We start from the raw sequence: 27,023 nt of genomic DNA, 5'->3' as shown, positions 1-27,023 counted from the left end.
TTTTTTTTTTAATTTTATGTAGTTAATCAGGTCTATATCAGTAATGCACTCTATGAAAGCATCATTATCTGTAAAACCACAAATGGTTTTATATTGTTGCCAGAGTATCAAAACAGTTAACAGAACATTAAAAGGCTGATTCAAAAATCATATACAAAAGAATAACCTTCTGTTAAGTTTTGGCCAAGTCTTCAAGTCCTTGGATTAGGCAAAATGCCATTAAAAGCATAGACAGTCACCAGGTAATCTTATCCTTAGGCAACCTAAAAAGTAACAAACAAAAACCGAGCAAGGATCTCAGGTTTTGGCCCTAACACTAATCTATAGAGATCAAACTACTTTAAACCCTCTTTATAGCAATATGCTAATGTGTCTAAGGGCACATCAAGTCAATTTTCTTTTTCTAGCTCACAGATTTAACTTTCTTTATACACCCAAAATTAGAGAAATAAACCACAATGGAATGTTGCAGTTATATTTTCTGATCAGAGTCATATCCCATCTCAGAAAAAGGTTATAGAATGAATGTTTACATAGCACAGTAAGAATTTATCTGACTAAACAGCAACACTCATGGAAAGAGGGTATCAATTTAGAGAAAACTGACTTGTCACTAACGAATCAGAGATAGCACACAATTTCATAAGTTGACATCTACATGGGGCCAGGCTTTCATCTGTAGAAATCTGTTGACAGTAAGATCGCGATCACTCAGAAGGTTTATTCTTTTGTTTTTAAGTAAGAAAATAAATTAAAGATGGCTCAGTTTGTGCTGATCACAGCTAATTTCTCATTTTATATACTACAGCATATCATGTAATTTATGGACAACAAGAGTATAGAGACCAGTCGAGTGGCTTGGTTTAGACTGCCACAAAGTTTTGTCTGCACTGGACTCACCTTTCCTGAAACTTCACAATATTGACACTAGAAATGCAATTCAACTAGTAATTGTTGCTTGTTATTCCTAGATCTCTCAAGCAGCAACAGACAGCATTTTAACAATAGTGTATTGTCTACATCTCTTTTGAGCAGTTAGACAAATTTATGGTTGAAATGCTCATCTATATTTAGTAGTAGCAACAGCAGGAATTTCTTTAGGGAAAAAAGGCTAATGTAGACACTCCCTAAGAAGTCTACAAGAATTCATCTAATTTTTTTTCCTACAAGAAGAAACTGATTCAGGTCTCTGGAATTCAAAATAGACCTAAACCCCTCCAAATCTGAGTCAAAACACAGTGCTTCCATTATAAACAAAAGGACTACTCTGAGGTATTAAACTATGCCCCAACAGAGGCAAAGAATCAAGACCCAAAAGCAGCATCAGGACCATGGTAGGGTTCACCATTTCAGGTACAATTGCACTAAGGCCCTTATGCACTGCGGACACTTGGTATTGTGAATGAACTAACACCCTAAAAGCTATGAGGGCAGGTCCAAGACACGGAGGTCCAACGCACCTTGGTGCTGATGCACTCAGGTGGCTTCTATTTCACAAGGGTATTGTGTGAATAAAATTCACTGATTGTGAGGCACTCAATATACTCGAGGACCACATAAGCACTGAGAGACTGAACATTCCTCAGCATAAAGCAAAGACCACGTAGCCTCACATTTATGGCTTACAACATTTATACTGATCATTCAGTCCCTTCTCACAAAAACAAATACAACCTGACCTAACCTAAAACAAAAGCTCACTTATCTATAGTAACTTATTTTCCCACTGGTTTGCATCCAGGCATACACTGCAGGAGTCACTTGCCTAAAATCATGCAGGAACAAGCATAAATGTCACATACCACCTAAGAGATCTTCCATGCTCTCTACAACCAGAAGGCCTTCTGATAGATGAGCCCCTAAATAAGAAGGGGAGTCAGTAAGTGTGGCTTCAGATGGCAATACAGTTAGAGAACAAGAGTCACCACTTGTTCCTTCTACATGGAGTTGCCCCCACAAAGCCCCAGGGTAGCAATGACCTCCTTAAGAAGGTGATCTGAGGACCTCCAATAACTCAGACTGAATCACTGTCTTCCAAAACTCTTATCTGCCTTTCATGCATTGTCAAGAAGATACAATTAAAGTAGGTATGACTCAAATGCCACCCAGAATCCTAAAGATTTCAGTTAAGGGTACACAGCAACTACATTCTTTTAAGTCTGTCATCCGTTTAGATAAAAAAGCCCTAAGGCATTCAGGCACAGAAGGATCAATAGGGTCAAAGGGATCAAGTTAGTTCATAACAGGACTAGATGTAGAGTCTTCTCCACATACACAGATTAAGCCAAGATCGCTTGACCATTACATTTTTCTGTGAAGGCCACAAAATAGTCTGACTGGCTTTCTAAATGGCCTTGTACTAAGTAATAGGTAAAGTTGTATTGACATAAAAGGTGAGTACTTTTGCCTCTCCAGGACAGTATGGGGTTATGGGAAAGGGGAAAGAGACAGGCTTTGATATTAGCTTATTCAGATGAAACTCAAATATCACTTTTGTCAGATAGTGGTGTGAGGGGCAAGTACCACCTTCTCTTTGTGAAATATGGTTTAAGATTCATAAGGCTGTCTGTGACTGCATCTCTAAGACCCTCCTGTCAAAGGTAATGGACACCAATTTTAACGAGCAGGAGGAAGAAAGTCTAAGATCCATTAAATACTGTTTCACCAAGAACTCTGTCTGTCCTTCACAGCAATATGACAGGCAAAAATAGCGCTTAAATAAAACTCTACAATTGCCAGGGACAGCAGAATAGAAGGATGGTCCAGCGGGCAAGGTCTTAGCCTAGGACTTGAGAGATGCAGGTTCAATTCCTTACTCCAATGTTTCCCAAACTTGGAACGCCGCTTGTTCAGGGAAAGCCCCTGGCAGGCCGGGCTGGTTTGTTTACCTGCCGCATCCGCAGGTTCGGCCGATCGTGGCTCCCACTGGCCGCGGTTAGCAACTCCAGGCCAATGGGGCTGCGGGAAGCAGCGGCCAGTATGTACCTCGGCCTGCGCCACTTCCTGCATGCCCCCATTGGCCTGCAGCAGCGAACTGCGGCCAGTGGTAGCCGCAACCAGCCGACCCTGCAGATGCGGCAGGTAAACCACCAGGGGCTTTCCCTGAACAAGCAGCATCCCAAGTTTGGGAAACACTACCTTACTCTATCACATATTTCCTGTGTGACCTTGGTAAGTCACTTAGTCTCTGTTCTCCTCAGTTCCTCATCTGTAAAATGGGCAACAGCTACCTCAGAGTGTTTTGAAAATAAATACATTAAATTACTTAAAAATTGTGACAGACTCAGATATTATGGTAGTAGTAGTCATCTTTTACTTTCTCCTTCTGTTAATGCTAACTGGAACCAAATAGGAAATCAAGTCAAGAGCTCTGCTTTGAACAAAATTACTTAATAATTGCATTTGATCAGCACAACACTTGGTGAAAGCCCTTCTGCACTACAACAGAACTATCTTGGTTTCCTCACAAGACCAGGACATTTTGCATAGGAACCCAATAACCATGTTGTTAGAATAAATGACTTGAGATCCAGACACATGACTCTGCCAGACTACTGGGTCAAGGGAGCTGACTTGAAGGGGAAAACGAATGGCTGTTCTCTGGACAGAGCCAGCAGCTCTTATAAACAGCCTGCAGTGGTCAAGCAAGTGTGTCTGAGGTCACTCGGGCTTAATCTTGCCCGATTTTCCTCAATATTCTGGTGGAAAGAGGAAATTGAGGAAAGACATAAAAGGAACCCAACATGCCTTAACATAAAAGAAAGGTGTTGGTATGCACCAAGGGTCCTTACCCACTCTCAGGCAGGACCCCAAATACCAGCTGCTCTGATTCATATCAAACAAGTTTGTATCCGAAGGAGCCCCATTCCAAATATCAGAACAAACACATTGGGTTTGAGCCATCACTCAAGCTGATCCACAATCTTCCAACTCAGATCATCAACAATGGTATGTTGAGAGGTAGGCAAGTTGTTATTCTGCAGGCAGCTGCAGAAAGCAAACAAGACATTTCATTTCAGAAGCCTCATTTCTGGAGAGATGGCCAAGCATGACATGTGTTCAAGCAATACATTTTAACCATGCTGTCTGACAAACTGCATTGGATGTCATATGATCTATGGAGGGGGGAAAAAAAAAAAAAAAAAAAAAAGTAAGAGCAGCCTGCTGGCCCTAGCTCTAACAAATTTATACAAAGTCTAGACTCCTGAGATAACTGAAGACACAAATGGTGGGGGCTCACAGATGCGTTCCTGAACACATCTGTGCCTGTCCTTATCTGAGAAGTAGACAAGAAGAAAGGCACCCATTCTTTTCAAAACACACTCTCTAGTTGAGCCCACCACAGTAGAGAATCTCAATCCTATCAGGAGATAGAGGGGATTCATTAAACAATGAATACCTCATTTGTGAACCACATTTAACCACACAGGCAAGCATTGTATTGGTAGACTTGTAAAGAAGGTGATAAGGGTGCAATATGCTATCAGACTGAATACCCTCTGGAAAAATCTCATAGGGATTTTTAACATGGAACTGATGAAGGCATAAATGACAACAGAGGCCGTGAAAGCAGCTGAACTCACCAAGCAGACACAGTGAACTGGAGTTGCAAAGGGCTGGAAGTACAATGCTCTTTTGCCCAACCTGCTGCAAGTCTGGAGCTTGCAAAGTAAAAAAAAAAAAAAAAAATTCAAGCATAGAAACATCTACCTGAAGCAGGAAGGATTAAGGGTTATGGTTAAACAGCCCACACAGAGCAAAAGGGAAAGTATTAAGATTGTTTGTGTTATCCTACATGTGAATTTCCATTGTTTAAATCTTTATTTTTGAACTCTTGCTTTAAATACTAATCTTATTTTGGGCAAACAGAAGCAGGTTATCACGGGAGTTTCTAAGAAGATAAAGATCCTGTGGTTGGAAGGAAGAACCTAGATATGCGGAGATTTTGGTCTACTTGTTGCAACTCTGGAAATGCTGTGTGAATGGAATTTTTGTCTCACATCCGACAGGATGTTGGAAGTCTGAGTATTAATCTCTCCCTGTTAAAGAGGGGCCATGCTGACCAGGTGCAAGGTGAACTCCTGATTATGCTATCAGAGCAGTTTGAGGGAGTTTTTAGATTGGAATTCAGGAGTTCTCTTTCTAGGTACATTTGTGCTTCAGAAACTATTATAATGCAAGTTTATTGTGACCCAGAAGGGATATACTATGTTTCTTGCCAGAACACAAGAGAGGCTTCCTCTGCATGAAGTGCAAGTTGATAGTCATATTGGGAAAAAAAGAACTATGGTCTTTAAGGATAGCTATTTAGGCTATGTAGCATTAGAAAGGCTGAAGAGTTCTTGGACAATGGATTTGGACATCGCTACTGCAGATGTCGCAAGAGAAGGAATTCGCTATGAACAAACAGGAGAGAGTAGAAACAGGTGGGAACTGAGGAGATTTTGATTATGCAAGGAAAAAAGAAGCAGGAGGCATTCTAAGCATGTTGAGGTCTCCAACTGCTATAAAGTACTCAGAGTAGCAGCTGCAAAAAATTTATCCGAACATCAGTGGAAGGGTGAGAATTCTGCGTACGACATACCCAACGCAACCTACAAGGATGTCAAGCATGCCCAAGAGATGTCATACCATCCAAAGTCAACAATCTTCACTGAGGACTGGAAGTTGAGATAATCTTACATTCTACAAAGGACAAAAGGATGATATCCCGTCTTCCTGAAGCAAAACCAAAGCATGTGATTGCAAGACTGAATGACATTCTGAAAACAGCAGTCATGGCTCCCCTGGTTATGATGCACAATGGTTCAAATGATGTTGCTTCAGGTGACACTTAACAGATCACCGAAGACTTTAAAGTTCTCAGAAAGGAGTTTGTGAAGAGAAAAGTACAGGTGATCTTCAATATCACATCTGTCCAACAAGTAAGGAAAGAAAGACTGATTTGGAGGTAAAACATTAACTACCTAAATCATCAGAAGTAAAGGATTTTAGCTTCCTGGAACACTAGGCCACCTTCTATGGGGTGGGCAGGTTGTATAGTTTGGAAGGCCACCTTCTCAGTTCTAGGCAACAGGGTAGCTAAATTAGGTGGGAGGATATTAAGGGGTAAACAGTACAAAGGCATACCATAACTCAGACTCAGGTATCATATTAAATGAATAAAGGTGTCAAAGGATGCAAAGAGTAGAATTTTTTTCACTGACTTAACATAAGCTTGGGTTTTAAACAAGGGGAAATAGAAATGCTCATTTAGTTACAAGTTTGACCTAAGTGGTATCACTGAAATGTGATGAGAGCATTCATAACCAGAACGTTAAAAATTAATGGATGCTTTCCAATTAGGAATGACAGAGTGGACAGAAGAGGAGAAGGAGAAGAGAAAACCTACATTAAAGACACCATTACCTGCTTTAGAGATCAAAAAATGGTAAATGATGGATAACTGTACACAAAAATCTGGATCAGTTGGTAACTGATCTCATTCAAACATTCACTTTGATATAGCCAAATGCAAGGTCCCATACCTAGGAACAAAGAATATAGGCTTACAGAATGGGCAACTGCATACTGAAAGAAGCAACACTAAAGAGAACTTAAGGTCACAGTGGATAGCTAACTGAATACGAATTCCCATGTTATGACTAGGGGTGTCAAGTGAATAAACAAATTAACTGCACGATCAGGGTGGAAAAAAAATCAACTTTTTAAAAAAACATCGGAATTTTTAATTTAAATCTTTTTTTTTTTTATAAAATGCTTTTTGGAGGAAAAACCCTATCTAAAGATAGTTTTAAATTAAGATACATTATAGCTCAAAGATATCTCATCATGGAATAGGGATTATAAACTCTAATTCAATAGTATGACACAATATATTCATGTAACATTTAAGAAAAGTTTTGTAAATGACTTCCAATACTTCATGGATTAGGAACTCAATCTTATGCGGTTCCAGGGGCTTCTGTATAGATTATTTAGGTTAATCTTTCTATCTGCCCAATGGGACTCAGTGCTCAGTCCAGAAGATACCATCAGAGATGCTTAGTTTTCCATTTCTCAAACTGTAGATTTGTGCCTCCTGAGATAACATGCTTGGTAACAGCAAAAATGTTTTTAAATAAATCAATAAATATATAGAGGTGAGAAATAAGAGACCTCAACCCTACTGTCCACCTGCAAATTTGTGCACAGAGTCAATCCCTTACTTCTCTCTAACAGTGCAAAGTTTCAAAAAGTTCAATGAATAGAAGACTGTTGGAGGCGGAATAGATCTGGACAAGAACAACAACTCTGGAGATAAATGTGGGAAGGGAGGGACAGGCAGTAAAAACAAAAGTCAAACCGTTTGAGGAGCATATTCCAGAAGTCTTGAGATCTTTCTGAGCGTAGCCTTCATTGATTTGAGGTCTACCATACCATTCTCTCATGAGAAGGGAAAACCTATAATGGCAGCAGGCCGTAAAAGACACCCAGTTTGGGAATAAGAACCACTCAAGAAATGTATGTTTGCTGATGATGTTTTAAAGAAAGTCACACCAGTGAACTGGTGGAAGTCACTTAAGCACTTGGATTCAGAGACTTGTTGAAGTGATAATCTCACTTTTAACAGCAGTAGCTTCTTCTGCCACTGTAGAAAATAAGTTTTTCCTTTGGACTAATTCATTACAAATTGAGAAATTGTTTGGGACCTGAAAAAACAAGAAAGCTTGTTTTTCTTTTCCAGATTATGAACAAACAGGAAAATGAAGGTGAAGACAACCGAGTTAGCTGCAGAAGCCAATATTTTAAGTTTCTCATGTTGACCTGGCTCACATAGTCCATTTAATTTTTTTTTTAATATTTCATTTAACTATTCTAGTTCAAAACAATTTTAACAAAAACAAACCTGATTTTAAAAAACTTGAATGTTTAACTAAATTCAAAAATTCAGATGCTTGTTTTGTTATAATATTATATGTTTGCAGTTGAAGAAAAGAAAACCAGATAACGTTGTTGTAGTTAAATAAAACAATTTTAAATGTCTGTCTGGTGATGTTCTCCTCCAAATACAGCATGGCAGGAAAATCCTCCAAATATTCATGATTAACCTGTTGAATTGGAGATAGTTCACCTCCCAATGACTTCATAAATATCTGTTTCAATTACCTTTGATAAATGAAATAACCAATCATTCATTTTCTGATATTGCTGTAAAACTAATCTGAAGTTTTCAAAATAAAATCACTTAAATGTATAGCGTGTACCTTTTAAAAATGAAACCTACATCTGAGTTGTGAAAAATATGTATTAAAGTTATAACAACCCACAAGAATGCCCTTTTATGTAAAAATCCATGATTAAATCGAGTCTTCCTTTAAATCATGATTTACATCAATTTGAATTTGCGCGTGATTAAATAGGATACTATTTAAATACTTGTAGATGTTTCCACAGTTTCAAAAATATTGATTCAATTACAACACAGAATACAAAGCATACTATGTTCACTTTATTTTATTTTATTACAAATATTTGCACTGTAAAAAACCAAAAGAAAATTGTTTCATGTTTGAATGCAGGTGAATTGAAAAATACTACATAAAACTTGGAGGCCTACAAGTCCAATCAGTCCTACTTCTTGTTCAGCCAATCACTCAGACAAAAGTTTTTTTTTACATTTGCAGGAGATAATGCTTCCTGCTTCTTGTTTACAATGTCACCTGAAAGTGAGAGCAGACGTTTGATGGCATTGTTGTAGCCGGTATCGCAAGACATGAATCTTTAGTGCATCTGACACGTAAATATGTCCCTTCGTGATTCAACCACCATTCCAGAGGACATGCATCCATGCTGATGGCAGATTCTGCTCAATAACAATCAAGAGCAGTGTGGACCAATGCATGTTCGTTTTCCTCTTCTGAGTCAAAAGGTTGGATTTATTTTTTGGTGGTTCGGGATCTGTAGTTTCTGCATCAGAGTGTTGCTCTTTTAAGACTTCTGACAGCATGCTCCATGCCTCGTCCCTCTCAGATTTTGGAAGGCACTTCAGATTCTTAAACCTTGGTTGAATGCTATAGCTACCTTTGAATCTGCTATTGGAACCCGTCTTTGTTTTGTCAACATCTGCAGTGACAAGTGTTCTTAAATCAAATTTATGCTGTCCTAGTCATCGAGACTACCATAACAAAAAATATATGGCAGAACACAGATAAAGCCATGAAGCAGAAGACATAACAATTCTCCTCCCAGAAGTTCAGTCACAAATGTAATGCATGCTTTTTTTTTTTTTTTTTAAAAAACAAGCAGTCACCATTGAAAGCATGTAGAGGCATATGAATGGTTAGCATTACTGGCATGTAAATACACTTGGCAATGCTGGCGACGAAAAGTGCCATGTGAACGCCTGTTCTCAACTTTCAGGTGACATTGTAATATAAGAAGCGGACAGCAATTATCTCCTATAAATGTAAACAACGTGTTTCTCAGAGTGGTAGCCGTGTTAGTCCGTTTCAGCAAAAAGAACGAGGGAGTACTTGTGGCATCTTAAAGGCTAACAAATTTAATTTGAACATAAGCTTTTGTGGGCTAAAACTCACTTCATCAGATGCATGCAGTGGAAACATACAGTAGGAAGGGAATTATACTATATTCTCACAGATGAACCGAAAAATGGTGTTGCCATACCAACTATAACAAGAGTAATCAGTTAAGCGAGCTATTATCAGCAGAGAAAATAAACCCTTGTAGTGATAATCAGGATGGCCCATTTTCAACACTTGACAAGAAGGTGTGAGTAAAAGTAGGGGGGAAAAATAAAGCATGGGAAATAGTTGTTGTTTATGTAATGACCCATCCACCTCCAGTCTTATTCAGGCTAATTTAATGGTATCCAGTTGCAAATTAATTCCAATTAGGCAGTTTCTCGTTGGAGTCCGTTTTTGAAGTTTTTTTGTTGTAGTATTGCAAATTTTAGGTCTGTAATCAAGTGACCAAAGAGACTGAAGTGTTCTCCGACTGGTTTTTGAATGTTATCATTCTTGATGTCTGATTTGCGTAAAAGATGAGATTCTTTTACGTAGAGACTGTCTGGTTTGGCCAATATACATGGCAGAGAGGCATTGCTGGCACATGATGGCATACATCACATTGGTAGATGTGCAGGTGAACAAGCCTCTGATAGTGTGGCTGATGTGATTAGGCCCTATGATGGTGTCCCCTGAATAGATATGTGGACGGAGTTGGCAACGAGCTTTGTTGCAAGGATAGGTTCCAGGGTTAGTGTTTTTGTTGTGTGGTTGCTGGAGAGTATTTGCTTCAGGTTGGGGGGCTGTCTGTAAGCAAGGACTGGCCTGTCTCCCAAGATCTGTGAGAGTGAGGGATCGTCCTTCAGGATAGGTTGTAGATCCTTGATGATGCATTGGAGAGGTTTTAGTTGGGGGCTGAAGGTGATGGCTAGTGGCATTCTGTTATTTTCTTTGTTGGGCCTGTCCTGTAAGAGGTGACTTCTGGGTATTCTTCTGGCTCTGTCAATCTGTTACTTCACTTCAGCAGGTGGGTATTGTAGTTGTAAGAACACTTGATAGAGATCTTGTAGATGGTTGTCTCTGTCTGAGGGGTTGGAGCAAATGTGATTATATTGTAGAGCTTGGCTGTAGACAATGGATCGTGTGGTGTGATCTGGATGAAAGCTGGAGGCACGTAGGTACGTATAGCGGTCAGTAGGTTTCCGATATAGAGTGTGTTTAATGTGACGATACGCGTATTAGCGCCGTAGTGTCCAGGAAGTGGATCTCTTGTGTGGGACACATCCAGGCTGAGGTTGATGGTGGATGGAAATTGTTGAAATCATGGCGGAAATTCCTCAAGGGCTTCTTTTCCATGGGTCCAGATGATGAGATGTCATCAATGTAGCGCAAGTAGAGTAGGAGCTTAGGGGACGAGAGCTGAGGAAGCGTTGTTCTAAATCAGCCATAAAAATTGTTGGCATACTGTGGGGCCATGGGTGGTACCCATCGCAATGCCCCCATTGAAGGTATACATTGTCCCCAAATGTGAAATAGTGGTGAGTGGGACAAGTCACAAAGTTAGCCACCAGGTTAGCCGTGACATTATCGGGATACTGTTCCTGACGGCTTGTAGTCTATCTTTTTGTGGAATGCTGATGTACAGTGCTTCTACATCCATAGCGGCTAGGGATAGTGTTTCTGGAAGATCACTACTGGATTGTATGTTCCTCAGGAAGTCAGTGATGTCTCGAAGATAGCTAGGAGTGCTGGTAGTGGATGGCCTGAGGAGGGAGTGTACATAGCCAGAAATCCTGGCGCCCCATCATCTGGGATGAGGGGTTTGGGGTGCATGGGGGGGGCCCAGGCTGTGGCAGGGGTTGGATATAAGGGTGGTTGGGGCTCCAGCTGGGGGTGTGGTCTCTGGGGTGGGCTGGGGAGTGAGGGTGTTTGGGCTGCAGGAGGGGATGCGGGCTCCAGGAGGAAGTTTGGATGTGCGAGGGGGCTCAGGGCTGGGGGTTGGGGTGCAGGCTCCAGGTAGCACTTACCTAAGGCAGCTCCTGGAAGCAGCCGCGATGTACCTCTAGCTCCTAGGCGCAGAGGTGGCCGGGAACTCCACAAGCGCCACCCCTGTAGCTCCCATCGGCCACAGTTCCCAGCCAATGGAAGCTGCGGAGCTGGTGCTCAGGGTGGCACCGCGCCGCGAGCAGAGACAGCGCACGGAGCCCACCTAGCTGCCCCAGTGCCTAGGAGACTGAAGGACATGCCAGCTACTTCCAATAGCCACATGGAGTTGGCCGCTACAGCTAACCGGACTTTTAGTGGCCCAGTCAGCTGTGCTGACCAGAGCCACCAGGGTCCCTTTTCGACCAGGCATTCTGGTTGAAAACCGGCAACCTGGCAACTCTATAGAAAACCCCCATGGTAAGGTTTGAAGGACTGACACCTGCCAGAGCCCCTGCTGGAATTGGGGAAGAAGGGTGATCTCTGGGAAGCTTATCTGCATGCTTGGAGGCCTTTTATTGTTTTTGGCATGTTTTCTCTGTAATGCTTTCACCTTAAGAAGAATTCTTATAAGCTACCAAACAGTTGTTTATAACTGAGCAATCATAACGGAACATAGCCTCTGAGGAGAAAGCAAAGTGCAGGAGGAGGCCTATTTAGGTAGTCTGGCCTGCTGGTGAACAGACAGACAGTATAAGAAAGGAACTGGGCAGCCTGGAAAAACCTTGGTTCTGAAGCAGAGAGATGTGTGTCTCTGCCCAAGAGAGGTGGGGTAGCGAGAAGCCTAAAAGTGATTACACAGAGTGGAACTGCAAGTGCAGTTGAGCTGAACTGTGACAATTATTAAAATGATTCTTTCTGGCCTTGAAATTCTATTAATGTTTCCAGTTTTGACAACTTTTCTAAAACCGCAGTGCTCTTAAAACTTCCCCCCCTACCCTCTGCTACCATTGTTGATGTATATTTATAACCTTATTACTAGCTTAATTAAGTTTTTTGTCTGAGAACCTTAGAATGTCTTATACTTGCGTAGATTACTGATTTTAAACTATGAATATATTTCTTTCTATATGTGAAGCATTAATATAGTATGAAGTACTAACAGGATCCCGGAGAGGTTATAAGTATTGTAATAGGTGCAGCAGCAATTACAGATGTTATGCCTACATTTAGTTATCCAGAGTCAAGTGTCTCTTGGACATTGTTGCTGTAAAGAGACTAACTTCTAGATGCTTCTCTGTGATACAGACTTCACAAAATTTAATCTTTGCATACAGGATCTACAGCCGCACCAGACGTCCAAAATAACACTGCGTTCAGAACTGAATAATCCAGAGTAGGCCTCAGGTTCTCCTGCTCTTTAAAAGTAACCACACAATTTTTCCAAAAAATAGCTAAAGATCTCATTCCTCACTGATAACTGTAAAATAAACTTAACTTGTAGGATATGACTTTAAAAGATGATGAATGCCCAGAGCCCACAATAAAATAAATCAAACAAGTGGGTATTAATCACTTTTGAAAGGTCAAACCCAAGTTTCTAGGCCAATTTTTGAGACATGAATATGCCAAAAAACAAACAAACAGTTCTCAAGATAGGATACAGTATCCAAGATTTATTTTCTTCTTCAAAATTCCACCTCTTACCCATGAATTGTCTCCCCTCAAAAAAAAAAAAAAAATCTCACCTCTGCCATTCATCTCTGAAAGCAGCATACAGGAGAAGTTTCCATATTTCCATTCAAGTGGTTCAATTTCAGAAAAGTGAGAGAGAAGAAGTAAAAAAAAAAAAAAAAAAAAAAAAATCAACTAGCCCAACACACACACCTGTAGAGCCTACTATATTTCCAAAGTATAATCAGTTAGAGCTAACCCAGCAGGACCTGACCACAAGTAACAGGTTTGGGTCAGGTCATGTCTAAAAACAATCTGGCCCTCTTGGGCTCAGATCATCTCTGATCATCTTCTGTTGCCTGCGTATTTGGTGCAGCAGCAGCTGCGTGCCTCACTCCGGCCAATACCAACGCATAAGTCGCAGAGCCTCTCATTTCATAGCGCATAGCACAGCAAGGCAACGACGGCCATCAGGAACAGGAGACACAGCTGCTGCCACCACACCAACTCCACCAGCAGAAGGCATCCAGAGATGGATCATGGGCATGGGGAGCGGAAAGTCCCATCAGGTCAAGCCTGAGGACCAAGAGGCAGTGGCAGCACTGACACAGGTTCAGGGAGAAGTGTCAGGTTTCGGTCAGGTCTGAAATTGACTTAACATGCTCAAGTCAGGTTGGCTGTGCTCCAATTAGGCTTTAAAAATAGGCCCAAGCAGACTTCAATAATTTATATTAATGTTTGATAATAAGTTATCAGAATTTAAACACCTAGATGGTAGATTTTGTGACCTAGTAGTAGTGTTCTGCAGTGCCAGGTGGTATATCAGGGTTAGATTTCTTGTCAGTAGGAATGTGAATATTTATTTACATGCTTCTTACCTGTACATTTGAATCTTGACTTCCACTTTTTGAAGCAAATGAGCAATCCTCCGGATCAATTGTGAGGGATACTACAGGAGATGGCAGAAGCTCGGAAAAAGATCCTTGACTGAAATTTATGGCCTCTGGGTTTCTTTGACCATCCTTCACAGATTCACTCAGATTGATCACAGAATCTCTTATGTTCGAAATAATCTCATTATTTTCTGCCAACAAACGTTCTAAGTGGTCTATTTTCTCTTGTAATATTGAAAGTTGGCCCTGTATTGAAAGAAATTTAAACTTTATTAGTCCTCAGATCATTTCCTTGCAAATCTAAAATATTTGGAATCAATTTTCAATTCTGCAAGTGTGTTTTCTTCTGACAACCGATTTTATTGACTACACATTCATTTGTGTTCACTTGAGAATCAAGACCTAATTATGGAAAAGGTTCTAACTATCTTGCATTGTACTTGGAAACTTCAGCACCTGAAGAAAAACAAAAACAAAACAAAACATGTCCTATACTGTGCTATAACCTTGAAACTTATGCTACAATATTTAAACAACAATATAAAGGATATTCAACAATGACAAAATAGCTACATTGTGTTTCAAATTCCAAATTAATCATGGCAGATAATTACAAGTAGTCAGGATTTCAATTAAAACTTTCCGCCATGCCTATCAAAATTTCCAAACACCTGGCTTTTGCATATACTAGCATGTCTATCTGAAGAAAAATCTGTTTTCAATACAGTCAGTTGCATTCTGAAATGGGCTTGAAAACAAGGCATAAAGTTTTGTTTTCCTATATACCTAGATGGTCTTCAATGTGACATTTCATGGTTTTTATTACCTTTCAATTTTAAAGATATAGCTACATAAACATGTGTACCTGATTCACTTAAAAAAAAACACACAACACATCAAAGGTATGAGGAAGAACAGAAGTGGTACATAATAGGGAGAAAAATATAAATTGCTGATCATACTAGCTAATCTTTGTACTTAGATTGAGTACAAGCAGTAGGATAATCCTACAGTTATACAAATTTAGACCTGAAATTAAACAAGTTATTTCTATTTACCAGCAGCTATGAAAGCGCTCTCAACCTGTTGGGGTCTTCCAGTCATAGGGGTCATACCCAACAGATCTAGTTCTGGACCTTCCCGACAGGCGACATAAGGAAAAGAATCTAATCCTTCTCCAGGAAACCACACAAAACAGAAGGACAACAATACATTTATCCATACTTATCAGCCATAAATCTTAGACTGGCTGGTGGGAGCTGAAGCAAAAGGGCTGATATTCTACCAGGGTGTTAACCCTTGGACCACTCTGCCCCTTCCCTTAATCTCAAATCAGTTCCAGCTAGTAAGTAGGCAGTACATTTTTAAGCTCCAATAATTTTTGAAGAAGATGTTTTATACAATCACAAGAGGCTAGATGGCATCATTTGGGTTTTTCACATTTGGATATTTTGCTCACTAAATTTTTCCCCCCAAGTTTTATCTCCACCCTAGTATTTTGGGTCCACAGGTTCCACCATCAGTAAGAAAGGTTGAGGAACAGAGGGACTTTAAACAAATTCTTAAATAAAGCCTTGACCTATCCGAAAAGTATAGAATTCATGAGTCATTTCTGACAAAAACCTTTCTCCACATCAAAAAAAAAATAGTACAGGTCAAGATTTCTGCCTAAACTTTGTTCATTATGTTCAGCACAAATAATACCGTCACAGAGCAACTGCCCTTCAATTTATCTTTTTAGTGATCTGCCTGTTTTAGCAGAGTTTATGACTTAATGCTCAAATTTTTGCTGGTACCTTTCTGTTTCTATTTTACAAAACAGAAACTGTCAAAGGGATTCTTACTTGAATCTATACAAGCGTTCATTTTTAAGATGAGTGATGAAGCCTCAATGTCCCTCCTACAAACAGCATCAGGGCCTTCAGTGGCCGAAAAAGACAGACATCCCCAAAATCAGTGATAGAACTCCAAATAGAATGTTTTCCTCTCGCCATTCCCCTGAAACATGCTCCTCCATATCCCTTTGAAGGCCCAAATTGTTTCCTTAACATGAAAAAACAGTGCAAAGATCTATACTTCAATTGAGGAGGCTAGGCTATGTCTACATTGCACACCTTACAACAGCACGGCTTGCTGCTGTAACCACGCCGTTGTAAGGTGTGCTGTGTAGCCACTCTTATGCTGGGAGAGAGCTCTCCCGTGACAAATAAAACCACTTCCAATGAAGGCAGTAGCTTTGTTGCCGGGAGCGCAGCTATCTACACCAGTGCTTTTCATCATTAAACGTCTGTCAATCAGGGGGTTGTTTTTTCACACCCCTGAGTGACAAAAGTTTTAAATGGCGAAAGTGCCAGTGAGACAAAGGCTTAAATTTTTTCCAACTATTGCACTAAGCCATAGGCCTCTGTTTAAATTCTGAGGCATAGAGGAGTCTTTGTAATTCCCTGAATTTGTTACTTTGAAGAGTTTGGTACCATGAGGACCATCCCTCATCCAAATAAGACAAACGGCTTTTTTGACTACCCTATATAAGCTTTCCACTTACTTTTAAACCTTACAATAGCAGTTCTTTGCAATCATGTGGAAGACTTGTTTCATTTATAACTTTTCCAGTTTGCCTCTTCATTTTTTGGACTTACGCAGTTTCTTTTGAAATAGAATCGCGTTCATTCAGCCTGTTTAAGTTAACCTTCTCTGAATACTAAATTTTAAAATGTAACTTTCTTAGCAGAATACTTTTTTTTTCTACTCACTGCTTCACAAACATAACATGGCTGTTGCCCTGCCAATATTCCACTGTTTATCAGTTTACAAAATGTATCATGACAATGACTAAATTTCCATCCTTCCATATATTACAGATTGGTTAACCAAACAGGGATACAGGCCTACCCCACCATAACAATATCCTGGATATCCGTAAAGGTTATGACTCCCAAACAAACAGAAAAATCAATACGTATATGACAAGAGTATTGTACAGAAAAATAAGTGTAGTCCCATGCCCTCTGGTGGTACAAAAGACAAACATCTGAGGACAAAAAGAAAAGGAGTACTTGTGGCACCTTAGAGACTAACAAATTTATTAGAGCATAAGCTTTCGTGAGCTACAGCTCACTTCATCGGATGCATTTGGTGCCACCAAATGCATCCGATGAAGTGAGCTGTAGCTCACGAAAGCTTATGCTCTAATAAATTTGTTAGTCTCTAAGGTGCCACAAGTACTCCTTTTCTTTTTGCGAATCCAGACTAACACAGCTGCTACTCTGAAATCTGAGGACAAAATCTCTGCTGGGTTAGAGCCTGCTTTAAAGCAAAATCCAGACTAATTTATACCTCAAGACAGGAAACATGCCCCGGTTCAAAGCAAATACAAACCCAGGCAAAAGGTTTGTGCTAAACCCCCAGTAAGAGCACAGGTTAGCTCTGCAGTGAAGTCATACCCTCAGAACCCCATTCAATTAAGCTCTGTGCAGGCACTTAGATCCGCCTGCATGGATCGAATTGCAGAACAAGGATCTTATTTGTTTTTTTCCTATAGTTTCACCTTAAAACGGACATCCATATTTTAAGATAAAGCAGAAGGCAAAAATAAACCTATCAAAAGATGAAACGCGCAAGAAAGCAACAAATAGAGAAATTATTTTTAATATATTACTCTTTAGAGTTCTAAATTTAATGTAGATTCTTTAGCAAAATGTTTCTTATTTTTGCTGTTGACTAGTACAACACTGCAAGATTCTACTTTGCCTCTCGCCTAACGCATTTTTGGGAGGAGACAGGGCAGACAAAAACCAATATATTACTCTCTATTAAAGCAGATATAGCAGCCACCACTATAGAGAAGTCCTGGATGATTGCTTCCATTCTAATCTTGTTTTTAGTTGCTCATAATTTCTGAAATTTTCACTTTTCAGCTATTTTTCAGGCTCAGTTTCTACCTGTAGAGGGTTTTTTAAGCGTGAGCAAATATGGTCCAACCATTTTTTTTTAATACAACTTTTAGGAACTTGAGTACTTTTTGCTTTTAAAAAGCTATCTAGTTGAAATTGCTTGGAGTAGACAGTTGAAGTTTGGCACGGAAATACTCTAATTGGGAATTGATGTTCTAGTGATGTTTATTTATTTGACCAAGTTATGACTTTTTAAAAATCATATGTCACAAAATGTACTTATGTACATCATTTTTCACTAAGCCCATAAACAGTGTAGCTACTGAAGGCTATGCTGCCCCATACTTCTTGGCTAATTTGACTGTATAATTGAAAAAGTTACTTGAAATGTGCATGAGACATGAGCTGCCCAACAGGCAGGTGATCACCATTGGGAGAGTTGCAATGGACTATGAGTTCCACACTCCAAAGGTTTGCAAAAGAAAGATCCTTCCTGTACAGCATTTTAGGCATGTGCAAGCCACTCTTGTGATACTCATTGAAGAGTTTCAGATTATGGAATTTGTTTAATGCTGTTGCCAATTTGGGGGGGCGGGGGAGAAGGGGGACTGTTTTTTGGTGGCAATCCAGCAGAGTTTCAAAGCTCTAGCAAATTAAGACCCTTTTGTAGTCTTCTTCACTCTTAAAGCCTCGAGTATACCACACCAAGATGCTGATTATGCTTGCACATTTCAGCACTCAAAGGTCAGAAATGGACAATGTTAAGGTTAACAAATTTATCTGAGTATAAGCTTTCGTGAGCTACAGCTCACTTCATCGGATGCATGTGCTCAAATAAATCTGTTAGTCTCTAAGGTGCCACAAGTACTCCTTTTCTTTTTGCAAATACAGACTAACACGGCTGCTACTCTGAAACCTGAAATGTTAAGGTTATATGCACCAACTACCTTAACTCAGCTCTCTTGGGAATACATGTTATACACTCAAGTTTGGTATTCAAACTGTTTCTCAAATACAGAATCATACAATTTTTCTACATGCTTTCACACAGACATGTACCATTTTGTAGCACTGTACAATACTTTGTATGCCAGAAAGCTCATTGAAAACCTAAACCCTAAACCACACTTAGACAGCATACTACTATAAGAGATCTGTAACAGATTCCAGACTGCTTGCGAGGGAAGCCAAAAGCTGAATTCACATGCCCTTAGCTTATTGGAGGCTGGAAGAGTTAGGCCCTGTCCCTGGCTTTGGACCTCTAGGTAAGCACTCAGGTGCAGACTTCGTGTCTGACATCTCTTGGCAGTGGGTACCCCATAGTACAATATCTAGGTCCTGAAACTAGTACTGTTTCCCCAAACCCTTCCTAAAAGCTTTTAAATGTTCCCCAGAATCCCACTGAAGGCCTAAGCTTTCTGGGTTACAGTTTACTTCTTCAGGGCTACACAGTAGCAAAAAGAAAACACAGATTTTGCACAGAATTCTAGAGCACCATTACTAATCACTTAGCATGAGAAATATACAAGTCTAGACAAAATAACAAACAGACCTATATGCATTTTCCCTGTTTCAGTTTCCTAACCACTCCAAATTGTAATTTGGGCATAGGCTAGAGTCTTCTAAGGATCCTTCCTCTGGCCCCTGCCCTCCTTCATGTGACTTCTCATCCAGAATATGGAATCTCTGTTCTCTTCTCTCTACCATGGCTACTAAGAGATGCTCTCTCTTATAATCTTCAGCTTCCCTTGTCAGGTGGCTCCTGATCAGCCTCAACAGGTGACTACCCTTAGCAGGTGACTTCATTTCTTGGCCACCTCTCCCCTGGTAAATCAGTTCTAAAGGGTAGGAGCCAGCCTTTGTCTCAGGTGTTTCCACCATAATAGAGGTCCAAAAACCAATCCATCGTCCCTGGTCTGGTAAGGGTATTGTATGAGGTCGGCAAAATGGCAGAGTCCACAGAAAGGCATTCCCTGACAACAATTTCATAACCACCACCAAATTCATGAGTGGTACACAGACTCCTGGGATCATCACAATCATGATAGTGAACATGTACTAATTAATATAAGCCATTTAACTTCAAAACTAAGTTAACAGTAAACTTAGGTACAATTCAGTACTGAGACAAGCAACTTAAGCTGTGCTGATACTTGAGGAGTATGGTACATGGTGCTGACAAAATTACTAAAATACATACCTAAAAGAATAAAAAGTCTAAGTCAAAAGAGATATTAATTTCATTATGGGCCAGTAATTAAAAAAAATACTGAAAAATGCTTTGTATACCATACCATATTTGAGAGTGTACAGGAACATATAATTAAGTGCATATGAAGGATGGATCAGAATTCAGATTACTTGTGAAATCTTAGCTCTTGCATTTTCTCACAGGAGTACTTAACTGTGCAACTTTAATATTTTCTTAAAGCTTTTTTAATAAAAATAATCATGCTAGAGCAGATTTTGGATCAGGACTGATAAACTTTCATGATGACTTTTCAGTAGCCAGTCAGGCACAAGAATAGACATTTTAAAGGGGATTATATATATAGTATTGCAGTAAGTATCTCTCATTTTGTCTTTCCTCTTGCCATAGGTCTGAGGTTTTTGTAGCTGAATATATACTCAGAAAATCATGCCTTTTACCAACTCAGTCACTTTAGGGCACTTCCAATACTGGAAGTCAATGCAGAGTTCATAGGTAAATCCAAGGATTGTATACTTCATGCGGTGTGGTTTACTGATTCCATACTGACTAAGATGAAAGATGCACTGAATGATTTGTTTTCTTCAGATTTTCTGCCACTATATAATGGTGAGCAGAGAGTGTTGGCCTAAATTTGACTAAGACAGCATGATGAACAATTCTCACATAACTATGTCTGTGAGAGGAACCTTGCCCTATGATTTAGCAGAGAGAAAGAAAAAGACAGACACACTCCTTGGATATACACACTACTGCAGCACTCCAGCCCTTGCCTACAGTTTAACAGACTAACCTCAAATCAAGATAGAAACCTATACAAGAGAGCTTAAAATTTAGTCTCTGTAGAGTGAATCCCTAGTTACATTATCTGGAAAGATACTATAGCAACCATAAAGCAACTTGGAGAGAGGAGAAAGCCAGAGAGGCTGACCATGGAACCCTGCAAGGTGGGAGTGTCCCAGATCCTGGGCTGCAGCCCGAGCCCGTTTGTCGACACTGCAATTAAACAGCCCCGCAGCCCAAGCCCCATGAGCTCGAGACAGCTAGTCCGGGCTAGATTAAGGCTTTTAATTATCCCTGACTTCAAGCTACCTGGAAATGACAACTAACTGCAGATTAAAGCACTAAAAAGGGAGTTCTGAATCCTAGGACCAGAAAGGCTAAACTTTAGACAGGCCTGGGGAAGAAGAGGCCAAAAAAATAGTAATATGGTGTAAAAATAATATGCTTACCTTAAAGCTTACTGAACAAAAACCTAAACTAGTCCACTTGGAGTCAGTATTCTGGGATTAGGTGTGTTATGCTTGTGCCACTTTATTTTCTTTGGTGATCTAACTGCTTTGGCATGCAATTCAAACACTTGGGGCCCAAATTTTGGTTTTCAACTGCCTTTCCATAGTGCTCCTGCAGCATGAGAGGGGTTACAAATCACACAGAAGCACCACCCAGAGAAAAGCCCCAGCATAAAGGGGGCTCACAAGCCAGTGAAAAGCTTCCAGGACAGCTTACTCTAGCCCTCTCCTCTGCTCCCAGCATAGGGAACATGCTACAGAGGAGGAGCACCTTTGCACTCTGGCTATTCTCAGCAGGTGGACAGCCCATGGAAGCAAAGTATAACATCTACTAGAAGCCAGGCCAAGAATATCAGGACATGCAAAGATGAAAGCCACCTTTGTCATCCTATATTCCTGCAACTAGCTCAGTTTGGTAGAAACAGTGCTGAGTTATAATCTTTAAAACCTTCATTTAATCCACCACACACATCCAATACTTACTTACTTCATGTTAGTCATTGTAATAGGGCAGCAATTTAAGCATCAGATTATCATTAGGACCATCTTGTTCACAAGACAATTTTATCTAATTATTATCAGTAATAAATATTTATTTTATGGTAGTGCCAAATGACCTCAAATTGGGATTGAGGCTCCATTGTGCTGGGTGTCATACAAACACAGAAAAGAGAATGTCTGCCCTGATGATTTACAACTTAAATAAACAAAGGCCATGCCTACACTTAGCAAAAAAGGATATTTTAACTTATACTATGAACATATTAATCACTTTTCCCTAATGAAAACAAAGTCCTTGTCTTCACTAGGAAAAAAGTGCATTTTTAGCATGTGTTAGCTAACATGTTAACTAACATTAAAATTTTAGTGTTGACAAGGCAAGTTGAAGTTTTAACAGCTAAATAAGCTGAGGTAAACATGGGGAAGGGAGGATATGGATACTGAGGGAGTTTCGCGTTTACATGTCAGCCAACCTATTTAGATTTAAAGATGATTTAATATAGGTGAAGAGGTCATATAGAGTACAAGAAAATATAATGAAAATCTGCTTTATGGTAATTCTAGTTTCTAGAACACAGAAACAACAAAACCTGTTCAAGAGATTACCTGCAAAGATCTCAGTTTCTCTACCTAGAGAACAGCCTCAGCCATACAGGGTTGGAGAAAGCAATGTCACAATTCACAACCCTGAGGGCATGAAACTTGAAGCATCCATACTATTTCTGGCCACTGTGCAGGGCTGGACACAGGGCGGGAAAAGTTAATTCACCACTGGTGAGTAGGAAGCAAAGAGAGATCTAAACCATCAATTTCTGCAGCAGCTTTTGGTTTTTTCTAAAAATTAACTAACATCTATAAGATAAACTTCCAAATGTTAATAAAATATTATGTGTTGTGTCCCTGAGCCTGACCCTAAACAGTATACTGCTATTCCTTGCTTTTCTGAAGGGCAGCATCATCATGAAATTGACAAGACACTAGTCAGTTTAACAGATGCTATTCTGAATCCTGACAGCAACAGTGAACTGACAAAATCAAGTCAGTTGAGGTGCCACTAGAACTGTTGTCCTTAAATCTTGCTGGTGGCTTTTGCCTCAAATCCTCATCTTTCATATCAGCCTCAAGCTAACATATCACTGGGATTAACTGGTGCCTGGTAAGTGTCATAGCTTTCCCAAATTGTAATAAACTGCAAAACTACTAGTCTTTTCAGTTTTCACTGGCACTACTCAGAACCCTGTGGGCAGCAAAAAAAAAAAAAAAAAAAAAAAAAAAAAAAAAAAAAAAAAGTTTGACAAAAACATCAGTTTCATCTGTAACTGCTTGGGGAAATAAAATATAAGCAGCAGAAACAAGAACTGAATCTTTCGACTCAGAAGGACCTAAACTACAGGATGGGTGGGGATACTATATTAAGAGAGAACCATCCTAGATGCCATTAACAAGAGTAGCAAAAACACTGTCTCCTCCCCTCCTCACAGCAAACAAGATATTGGGGGTGGGGGGGGCTAGTAGGGAGAAGAGGAGTATTCTCTCTTTTAGGAACCAGAATAGGTTGGTGAGGGAGGCAACTGTAAATTTAAATATCTGCTATCCAAATGCTAAAATAAGTAAGACACAGCATATTGGCAGGAATCCCAACACCCAGGTACTGATTGTGGACAATGAGAATCCCCGCCAAATCTTTCATATTCACTTACACGTCCTAATTTTTTTCAGGCCCTGAAATTACTGTATGACGACATAAAAGAAAATGAACAAATATGTTCCTTTTCTGGCATTTTTTCTGGACTTTAACCGTTTACTTTGCAGTATCTGCATCCTTCTCTCCTCTCTCCCTTCCTTCCAGAAAAGTTTGTGGTCAGACTCTAATCCATAACTTAAATTTAGAGCAGGGATTGGCAACCTTTAGCATGCGGCCTGTCGGGGAAATCTACCGATGGGCCAGGATGGTTTGTTTACCTGCAGCGTCGGCAGGTTCGGCCGATCACAGCTCCCACTGGCACAGTTCACCGTTTCAGGACCTTGGGGGCTGCAGGAAGCGGCGCGGGCAAGGGGATATATTGGCAGATTTCCCTGACAGGCCATGTGTCAAAGGTTGCCAATCCCTGATTTAGAGAGACTATAGCAGGTCTGTACCCTTCTTTCACAACCAAGTGGTGTCAATGTTTTGCTTTTTACCCCCCCCCGGTTCTTTTTAGTTTGTTACTACTATTTTAGCAGTAACTGAACAGTTAAGACATTCTACTCAAGAAATAAGGCGTTTTATTTTTAAAAAATAAAACATTTGAAGATTTATCTGTTTACTTCAAGTTTCTTGGGGTCTTAAAGGAAATTTTTGGTTTGTTTCTGAAAATAGGGGAAAATATAAAAATGCTGTGCCTTTTGCTTGACCTTTTGTACTTTATCGTGACAGATTACTGAAAAAGCAACAGGGATATTTATCTTTCCACAGACGTATGCTGTCAGTATTCTGCTTTTACAAAAGAGTGAGGTGAGGTGATTGTTTTGTTTTAAGTGGCAATTTGCAAAGCACACCACCTTATTTGAAAAGCACTGTTCCTTTTAGTTACATCAAAAAGAAATATTAATATGTGTTTCAGTACTCTATACTGGTTGTAACATTTAAATTTTTCACATTAAAGCAACAGGAATACACAAATTCTCAATCACTCATTTACCAGTTTGGATTCCTTTTGTTGGTTTAAGGAGTTTTTTTAACTGAACTGCAAGACACATTTTTCCTTTCTAGATAAATATCTCCTAGATCAACAGTAACACAATGTAAATAGTATTTAAATTTCACTCCCACACAAACAGCAAGAAAAAGTGAAGGGCTATGCTGTTATGAGTAATAGCCAGTAAACAGCCCCAAGTAACTCTTGGGGGGGGGGGGGAAGACCAATACAAATCAATTTTTCTTTAGAATAGACCTATCTGTTGATCCAGACAGCTGAACTCAAGGATAAAATTAACAAACAAATAATAACAACGTATTTAACAATTATTTGAACTTCTGGAATCTGAGAACAAGCACTTAAGAATAAACCTTACATCTTTGGTTCTGCTTACTAACTTCACTGAACATGAGTTAAGCTGTTAGGTCATAGAAAAGTCTTGTTTGCACAGTTAAGATGAACAACACATAATTGAGCACCACACAGCTAACCTGGAAAGTATGACAAAAGTTTTACCTTACCTCAGTTACATATCTCCGGCAAATAAAAACCAACATTTAGAAGACACTATGGCATTAGGGCCTCCTCTCAAACAGGTGGTTTGCACCTAAACTAACCCCTAAAACAACAAGACTTAACAGGTTCATTTTCCTACAGAATGCCAGAACAGTTAACAGCAGACAGGACGACATCTCCACTGACAAACTGTTTTAGTTTCATTGATACAGAAAGCCTCTTGGGAATGAAGACTGGGTTTTGTATGCTCCCTTAACTCCTTATTCACCAGCTACCCACGCCGACATAAACCGACAAAGTCAACCACACGTCAGATGTCAGAGTAGCAGCCGTGTTAGTCTGTATTATTATTATGCACGTCAGATGTGTGCATGCACTCAGCAGGGGCAGCAGCAGAGACACTGTTGGTCCTGCGCCAACGTCACAACTGCAGTTTCAAATGCACGTTTGTAAACCTAGAGTGAGTAGTTCTCATTGCACCGATCTCTTCCCTACTCCGCGCACGAACGACACAAATACGGGAACTCAGCCCAGCCCCGCACCCCGCTGCCCCTCCCCTGACCGTCCGCCAGTCCCAGCACCCAGCCGGCGCTAAGGTTTCACGAGGCGGGAGCGATGCCCCAGAGGCAGGACGCCCCCTCAACAGCGCCCAGGAAGCTGCTAGACCTCACCTGCCCCCGGGCACCTGGAGCGGAGGCGGCTGTGGCACCTCCAGCCAGCAGCACTGGGGAAAAGGAAAGTCGAGGAACTCGCCCACCCACCGTTTAAAACCGCTGCCCGGAACTCGCCCCCTTCCGCCGGCAGCAGCGCCCTCCCAGTGCCCTCCGCCCCGCTCACCTTGGGGAAGGTGCCCTCCCGGCGGGGGCTTTTTGGATGGTCGAAGTGGCCCCTGTCCAGCATCAGGTAGAGGGAGAAGATCACGACGCAGAAGATCGCGCTGCCGAACACCGTGAACTGCCTGCTCAGCTTCATGTCCGCAGGCAGCAGCTCCCCGCCCGCAGCGCGCTCCCCCGGCCGGCGCTCTGACAGCCCTCGTTCAACTTCTGGGGGCGCTCGCTGGCTCCGCCGGGCCCGCTGCCTGCCCCGGCTCACAGGGAAAAGTTTCCTCCGGCCGGGAAGCTGCGGCGGGTGTCCTCACGCGACGGCCCCCCAATCCCCGAAGTTCCCCCAGCTCCGGCAGCGCTCAGGCCCCTGCGCCACCTGCCCGAGCGACGCCGAGAGTTTCCGGGAGCGGAGCAGGCTTCCCCCCACCTCCGCGACTAGTTATCTCCGACCGACCCCCGCTGCGCTGCGCTGCTCCGCTCCGCTCCCCCGGGGCTGCCTCTGAGCGGCGCCGAAGTCCTGGCAGGAGCGCCGCGAGCCCGCACCCCAGACCCGGCAACAGCGAGGCGCCGCGCGCACACTGAGCTCTGGGAGCGCGGAGCACCGGCCCCTGCTGCTGCCGGAGAGCAACGCGCTCCGCCCCCCGCACGCACCGAGACCGGGCGGGGCCTGCGCGTGACACGCCGCCGCAGCAGCCGGGCCGCCCCCAGCGCTCGGAGGCGGGGGCTGGGCCCTGAACCCAGGGCTGGGAGGCGGAGCGACTGCCCTTCTGACCGTTGGGGGGCGCGGCCGTTGCTGGTGCTGGTGCCGCCCCCTCTGCTCCGCGGAACGTAGTTGAGAGTGTGGCGGTTGCTGTAGGCCGCGTGGGAGCACGAGCAGCTGGTGCCGCCGCCCGCTCTCGCCCTCTCCTCTCCCCCCCCCCCCCCGCGCCGCAGCACGGAGCAGCGAGCCCAAGACTGTTCCCGCTCGTGCTTCCCCGTTGGCCCTATGGAGTGACAGGAAGCAGAGCAGCGGCTCGCGCTGCCTTGACTCAAGCTGCGGCGCTCTCAAAAGCTGGGGCCAGGCCAGGGCCTGAGCCGCTGTCTCTTGGTAATTTACAGCGTTGAAAGTAAGAAA

General features: G+C 41.5%; 1 protein-coding gene across 3 annotated transcripts in view; it reads right to left on the bottom strand.

The window, feature by feature from the left end:
• MAN2A1 (mannosidase alpha class 2A member 1) overlaps positions 1 to 26,711 on the bottom strand; it is a 208,371-nt gene extending 181,660 nt beyond the window's left edge. Inside the window, exons 1-2 of one of the 3 annotated variants that reach the window (XM_038402274.2) lie at positions 25,923 to 26,711; positions 13,982 to 14,242 (exon numbers count right to left, since the gene is read on the bottom strand). In XM_038402274.2, coding sequence (XP_038258202.1) covers positions 13,982 to 14,242; positions 25,923 to 26,057 — 396 coding nt within the window. In that variant the 5' untranslated portion in view covers positions 26,058 to 26,711. Of the gene's footprint in view, positions 1 to 3,791; positions 3,988 to 13,981; positions 14,243 to 25,922 lie in introns of those variants that run through there. The other 2 variants (XM_038402277.2, XM_043514896.1) reach the window with 2 other exon arrangements.
• Between the last annotated feature and the right edge of the window lie 312 nt (positions 26,712 to 27,023).

Source organism: Dermochelys coriacea, chromosome 5 (assembly GCF_009764565.3).
Source record: "Dermochelys coriacea isolate rDerCor1 chromosome 5, rDerCor1.pri.v4, whole genome shotgun sequence".
In the NCBI taxonomy this organism is placed as follows: domain Eukaryota; kingdom Metazoa; phylum Chordata; order Testudines; family Dermochelyidae; genus Dermochelys; species Dermochelys coriacea.
This window is presented reverse-complemented; position numbering and strand designations above follow the sequence as displayed.